This window comes from Acanthochromis polyacanthus, chromosome 14 (genome assembly GCF_021347895.1).
Source record: "Acanthochromis polyacanthus isolate Apoly-LR-REF ecotype Palm Island chromosome 14, KAUST_Apoly_ChrSc, whole genome shotgun sequence".
Classification (NCBI taxonomy): domain Eukaryota; kingdom Metazoa; phylum Chordata; class Actinopteri; family Pomacentridae; genus Acanthochromis; species Acanthochromis polyacanthus.
Genome location: NC_067126.1, coordinates 15,449,804 through 15,456,273, shown reverse-complemented (window position 1 = coordinate 15,456,273; position 6,470 = coordinate 15,449,804). Strand labels below are relative to the sequence as shown.

At 39.3% G+C, this 6,470-nt stretch overlaps 2 protein-coding genes across 2 annotated transcripts; both read right to left on the bottom strand.

Annotated features, from left to right (window-relative positions):
• Nucleotides 1-1,254: 1,254 nt before the first annotated feature.
• LOC110956741 (sterile alpha motif domain-containing protein 9-like) lies at nucleotides 1,255-4,222 on the bottom strand. The gene has a single exon (XM_051958901.1). It carries the CDS (start codon nucleotides 4,095-4,097, stop codon nucleotides 2,022-2,024), a length of 2,076 nt encoding a protein of 691 aa, XP_051814861.1. The 5' UTR covers nucleotides 4,098-4,222; the 3' UTR covers nucleotides 1,255-2,021.
• On the bottom strand, nucleotides 4,142-5,551 carry LOC127537123 (sterile alpha motif domain-containing protein 9-like). The gene has a single exon (XM_051958970.1). The coding sequence runs from the start codon at nucleotides 5,507-5,509 to the stop codon at nucleotides 4,142-4,144; it is 1,368 nt and encodes a 455-aa protein (XP_051814930.1). The 5' UTR covers nucleotides 5,510-5,551.
• Between the last annotated feature and the right edge of the window lie 919 nt (nucleotides 5,552-6,470).

Here is a 6,470-nt window from a genome sequence, read left to right as displayed (position 1 = left end):
GACAGAGTGGTACATGATATGTAGTTCTGCATTGTATCGAGGTATATGATCTCTCATGGATATTTGTCATTTGAGCCATCTGCTGATTTGACATCACTGTGACACAGACTAGCCCTGATCTACACTCAGAGAGGCCTGAAACAAAAGCAGCATACATATTCAGAAACAGGCTCCACACCTCACTTATCATCATGACCCACATGGTAACACAGCATCTGCGGCATCCCTTCAGCATATGCATGCAAATCTGTATAGAAGTGGGTAAATGAGAATCAGCTAAAAGAGGGCAGCAGTGCTGTGTTGACAGTTCAAACCTTGGTGGCACTGCAAGTTAGACTGTCCAATGTCCAGCAGCTAGGGACTTTATCTGTGTTGTGACCCTGCAACTGTTTATTGCTATCTTCCTCTCTTACAATCATCCATCTTTTTATGAGCACAAGAAAAGAGGATATGAAGGGTTCATTTGCAAAAACAGGTAACTCCATTTTCAGAAAATGCATTTTTTTATTTTTTACTTGAGATAATAATAATAATAATAACACTAATAATTTATTTTTTCTCTATTTTGTCATGTATTTTTCTACTGAGTCAAATCCACTCAACTTCAGTTTGATTGATATTATCTCAAGTAAACAATAAAAAAAAGTTTTCTGAAAATTTATCAAAACGGAGTTTTTGCAAATGAACTCTTCATATTCTAAAATGGATTGGAAACCGTGAAGAGGATTTTTTTTTACTTTACTCTCATAGTGAGCATACATATTGATTTACAGGACATAAAACTACAATGATCAAACAGTAACCATATGCTATGTTCATATATGCTGTTCAAAATTTTTTTTTATTACGTACATGTTTAATGCCATGCTTCCTTTCATAGGATTAGTGTCAGGGACATGGAATCCAAAGCAACTTCCTCTTGTATGTAATCAGCAACCCTTACCTGGTTTATTGGTGTTGGACACTAGTGCACAACATCCCACTAAATGTTCTATCTCTTACGAACAGTTAAACTCATCACCCAAAAGTTTATTCATTTCTGACCATATAGCGCCCTCTTGTGTGCAATACTGTAAATATATATTTTTTCATATGTATTTAATAACCTTTATGTTGTTTTTATAACTAAATTAACATCCATGCAATATATATTAATTTAAAAAGCCTGGTAAAATGCTCTATTTACTGATTTTCAGCATATTGACGTGTATCTTGGTGTGCATGTGCAGTGAGTTAAAAATAAATTCTTACAGATAACGCTACAGTACATCTTTATTAGAAAGTGAAAGTATTACAAAACTCAGTGTTCATTGCTGCTTGTCATACAAAAAAACCCCACATTCTATGAAAAAAGCCCAATAGTAACATAATATGGAATGCTGCACATTTCAAAGTTCAGACACAATCAGAAAATGAAAAAAAAAAATCTATTGACCTCTAAATAAAAGAGAACAATTTTCTAACTAAATAAAACATTACTCGAAGGTTACATAAACCAAATTAGTTGCACAAACAATGGAACATACAGGATCAAATACATTGTTGTGTAATGTGAAACAATAAAACTTCACCATGTTTATTCAAATGCAAATGAATTATAAAATGTACAGAGCAGATTATTTTAATACATACAGGTCCATTATGAAAGTTGCCATAGATTACATTTATTCAGAGCATCCAGAAGACAGTTAAATTCAGTTTCAAATGTCAGACACTTCCATTATGGCAACTTTTCAATTTTATTTTTTGTAAAAAATTCTCAACATGTTTACAGTGACTAATGAGCACCAGTACAAATGTTAATAGAAAAGATGCTTAACAGGCTTGATTTAAAGGCTTTACTGACCTATTTTCCTGCTTTCTCAAAACAAAATTGTATCAACAAAGTTAAGCGCAGTGACAACAACCACAAAATATGGAAAACAACATTTCAATTAGTTACAAGTAACTCAAGGCTGAATATGTCTGATGGAGCCATGATTAGCCAAAAGTATAGCATGTTGGTAGAGGTTTCTTTAAAGTTATACATCAATGTCAAGTGCTAGAGGGCCTTTCATTGAGAAACCAATGAAGAATGATACCTTTGACCCCTCTGCAAGCCCACTAATCTGACTTCGGTACATTGGAGCGACTTCAAGCTTTAGTTTTGGGAAACAAGTATCTGCCAGTATGGAGTTACCCTTCACCTCACCTGTGACCCTGCAAAGGAGCTCTTTAACCTTCCTCTCCTTCCATATTTTGCCGTTTCCCCACATGGAGGCAAACTGCTCTTGCTCAGACACGATGCATTTTTTGAGCTCTCCACTGTGTACCAGCCGTTCATAGCCTTGCTTTTTCCCCAAGAGGAAATGGACAACGGGACTCTTGCCATTGTACATTTCCTTCATCGCTCTGTCATATAAGGTTTTCATCTCTGAGATGTAGCTTCTCAGATTTCTACAATATGGACTGTCCAGGTGTGGCCAAAGCAGCACAACTGCAATGAAGAACAGTGACAATCTGTCATCTAATGGAATTTGCTCATTCAGAAGTTTGCAGAGGAGGTTAATTAACTGCTGGTGTGGCTGAAGTTGATGTGATTCCAGTTTGATACAGCTCAGCACAACATTGGCATAGATGTAGTTGATTCTCTCTGCTGTATTTGGCTTCTGGTCAGGTGCACAAAGAAGAAGATACTGTCTGGCAATCTTCTCCATCATTTCAGTTGAGATGCCATTTGAAAGAAAATTCAGAATCCCAGAATAGGTATCAGCTTTTTCCTTCTCCAAGAACTGTTTGGACTGGTGTAGTTTCAGCCCAGCATGCATGTACTTATTCCTCAACAGAGCAGCAGAATCTGTCTGGCAGAACAGCTTTGCATATAGACTGAAACATCTGAGAAGCTCCTTTTGGGCTACTTGTTCACGGATGTCTTTCAATCCAAATCTGGAGCCCAGATTCACATAAAAGTTTTCAAGGAAGTCAAAGTTCACCCTCATTCTGTATTTGAGGTTGTAAAGTACATCCTCAAACTGTCTAAGCTTGTCATAATAGGATCTGTTTTTGTTGTTCCGGGGATCGTTTCTTGCTACACTTTGAAGGTCAACATCTCCAGAGAGAACCTGGCTCATTATATCATGGCGGACGTTGTCAGAGGCAAATATGGGGGTCTTTGCCAGCATGTCAATGACCAGTACTCCAACCTGGATTTCTCCCAGGCACCCAGCTGTATTGAAAGGACTGTTGTCCGTTTTGATTTGCAATCGTTGAACTGACTCTTTTTTTGCTAGGCTCTGTGCTTCCTTGAATGCTTCTATTGCTGACTGAGCCAGCTTGAGAGACATGTTCAGTTTTTCAGGACTAGGCTCATCCTTGTAGTTTGCAATGGCATTCTTCAGCTCATGCTTCATAACTTGGGCTAATGTGTCTGCAATATAGGAGCTGTCTTTGGACAGGTCTTTTGCTTTATCGGCCCAAAATTTTGCTTCTGAGAAATCCTTCTTGGTGAGATAATAATACCTGGCCAGTAACTGAGAGACAATGGCATCTTTCTCAAATCTTATTGACGCATTCTTTAGCACCATTTCTTCCAGTCCAGGTGTTTCACGGGCAATGTCTTGAATAAGTGGAGAGAACTTACTCTCCTCTTCTGCTGAATAATATCTCTTCACCAAAATGTAGTGAACATCTTGCAGGAGACTGTCTTTTCCTTGTGTGCACTCATAAAGCTTGTTTGTGGTCAGAAGAAGGTCAGCAATATCAGCTTTATTCACATTGTGTGTTGTTGTAAGCTCCTTCAAACAGTGGCTTGCAATACTTGAATGGATAATTTTCACAGCTTTGAATACTACCTTACCCTCAACTGAGCAGTTGACAATGAAAGCGGAAAATTTCCCAAATGCATCTTCAACTTTGATGGTTCCACAAAATGGTTTTGGCTGAAGGCCAAGAAAGTCCTCACAGAGAGAAATGGAGAGAGAAGCACCCTTGCAGTAAACATGCAGCAGAACTAAGACAGCCAGGAGCTGTGCAGGTTTCTGGTTCATGCTGAAGCTCTTCAGAGTGTTGTGAACTACTCCTTGAATATACTCTGACTTAAAGTTCTTCTTCATGATCATGAAACCATAGAATGTTTCAGCATTCTTGTGTGTTTTCTCTATTTCTACAAGTTTTCCTCAAACATTCTATGTTCCTTCTCTGAAAGATTCTTTCCTATGAATACAGTATCTGTTGACTCGGGTACTTCTGAGGACTCTGATCTCATGCAGTTCAGGAGAATTACCTGTGCTGACTTAGACTGAATTTTTTTCTGTCCACATTCTTTTTCAATGAACTGCTGCAAGTCAAACACTTTCTCCATATCATCAAAGTCATCAATCATCAGCAACACAGGGACAGTTGGTACTTGCTCATTATGGTCATACATTAAAAGTTTGACCACTTGATGAGCTGCATCAGTAAAGTTAGCATTGCTGCTCCTGAGGACAGCACAGCGGAATCTGTCCCGGTGAGCCCATAGAGTGTGCATAGCCAAAGTTGTCCCACCACATCCAGGTACATGCATTAGATTGAGCAACACACAGGCTTTTCTTAGAGAGCACAAGTCTGGTATGACGGTGTTCATGATGTAGTCTAACTTGTCTCGTTTGATAAATGGCATGGATCCAGGCTGCTCTGAGAAATAGAAATTCCACCATGACACTTTACCTCCTTTGTAGAAGTTCTCCTCAATGACAATTTTGTCCTCATTTCCTCCTTCACATTGGTTAACGCACAGGATCTCTAAAGTATTCAGGCTTTGCTCATCTTCCTTCCTTAAAAGCACTTTGCTTCCCCCACCACAAGGTAGGAAACGACTCGATCTGCGGTTCTTTGACCAAAGACTAAGAACGGTGCCATTGACTTCTGCAAAGCTGAGCTCATATATGCATCTACCTGAGATGTCGATTCCACACCGAGACTCAATTAGGTCCCTCCAGGAGTTAAAGGTGTTTTCATTGTCACATAAACAGAGGATTTGATCTGTGCCCCTGAGCTCCTGCCAGAATGTCCTGAAAGTCTCAACAAGGGGATCCATTTTCTCACTCACTGTTGACAAAAGCAAGAAAATGACCAGAAATCTCTTGTTTGGAAGCACATCTTTCCGACACAAGAAAGAAATCACATCTCTAATGGAGGCTCCTTTGTCCATAAGCCACTGGTCAATGTCTGAGGGCATTTCATTCTCAACCCCTCCATTGCAGCATATCCAGTTGGTGTTTCGAGTTAACTTCAGTTTGTTTGCAATGTCTTCAACTCCTTCTGTGATTTTATACTGTGCAGGTAAATGGACACTGACTGTGCTTTGCTGGCTAAAATGACACTGTAATCCATGTTTAGTTGATTCCGGGTCAAAGTCCAAGACAGCTGTAGGGTTGAGTTCTACAAGAAATCTCATTGATTCAAACTGGCTTGGATGTGATTTGTTAGTTACTATCACATAGTGCTCAAAGTGTGACTTATCTAAGGATTCGGAGTTACCGGTTATCATGTAACTTAATCTTGAGCCCTGAGTTCTTTTTTTATCACACTGAATTGCTTCTCTTCTGCTTTTTCTCTGAGTTGTGATTGCTGAGCAATACTGTCAACAAATTGTTTGTACTCTGGCGAGGGTTTGTCAGATTTGGTTCCTGCCAGGAGATCTCTGCTGCTGCCACCATCTCGCACCAGAAAACACTTTGAAGGTTGCAACTCCGTTTCTTTAACTTTGGCTTTTTTCTTGGCTTTTCTTGTGTCTACAGTGAAAGTGTGGTAGAGATTTTCTTCACAGATTGTAGAATCTGGAACTACGTCCACTTCTATCACAAATTTGTCAGATGATGTCATGTTTTTATTGAGAACTTGAACAAATCGGGGAGGTTTGATGCACTTCTGAGCAGCGTCTTTGTGCTTGTACTCAAAATGACCATCAATGGCAGATTTTAGTTCTTTTGCGTAAGCCTCTCTGTCCTGAACAAGCACTCCCAACACTTTACCATGGATGAAGTCTGGCGTGTCACCTATTCCAAAATGTATAGTACCATTGGTGCGGCTATTCATGCAGGCAGCTGCAAAACGAATGACCTCCGCAGTGAACTTGCTCATTTTAGTTTCATCAGTTGTATTGGTGAAACGTTTATATTCATGGCAAGGTTCAATCAAGTCTGAGGCACCTGATTCTATAATATCAAGAAAGCTGCTTTCCAAGTATCTGAATGTATCATGGTATCTACAAAATGGATAAGGCTTGCAGGGTTTTCCAGGCTGGTTTGCAGTGCTTGTTGGTTCTTCTTTCTTAATTTTCACTAATTCATCTCTGGCATGAATGAGAAGTTTTGCTGGTCCAAAAGTCACATTGATTTCATTCAAGTCTGTTCTATCTAAAATCAAAAGACTAGGCCCACTAATGTCTTGCTGAAACAACTTTTCAGCAACTGCTTCATCCACACCATCCAACTTGCGAGCCCATTCTC

Excerpts from the sequence above, each read along its gene's own strand:
- LOC110956741 (XM_051958901.1), bottom strand. The coding sequence starts at position 4,097 with ATGATCATGAAGAAGAACTTTAAGTCAGAGTATATTCAAGGAGTAGTT.
- LOC127537123 (XM_051958970.1), bottom strand. The coding sequence starts at position 5,509 with ATGATAACCGGTAACTCCGAATCCTTAGATAAGTCACACTTTGAGCAC.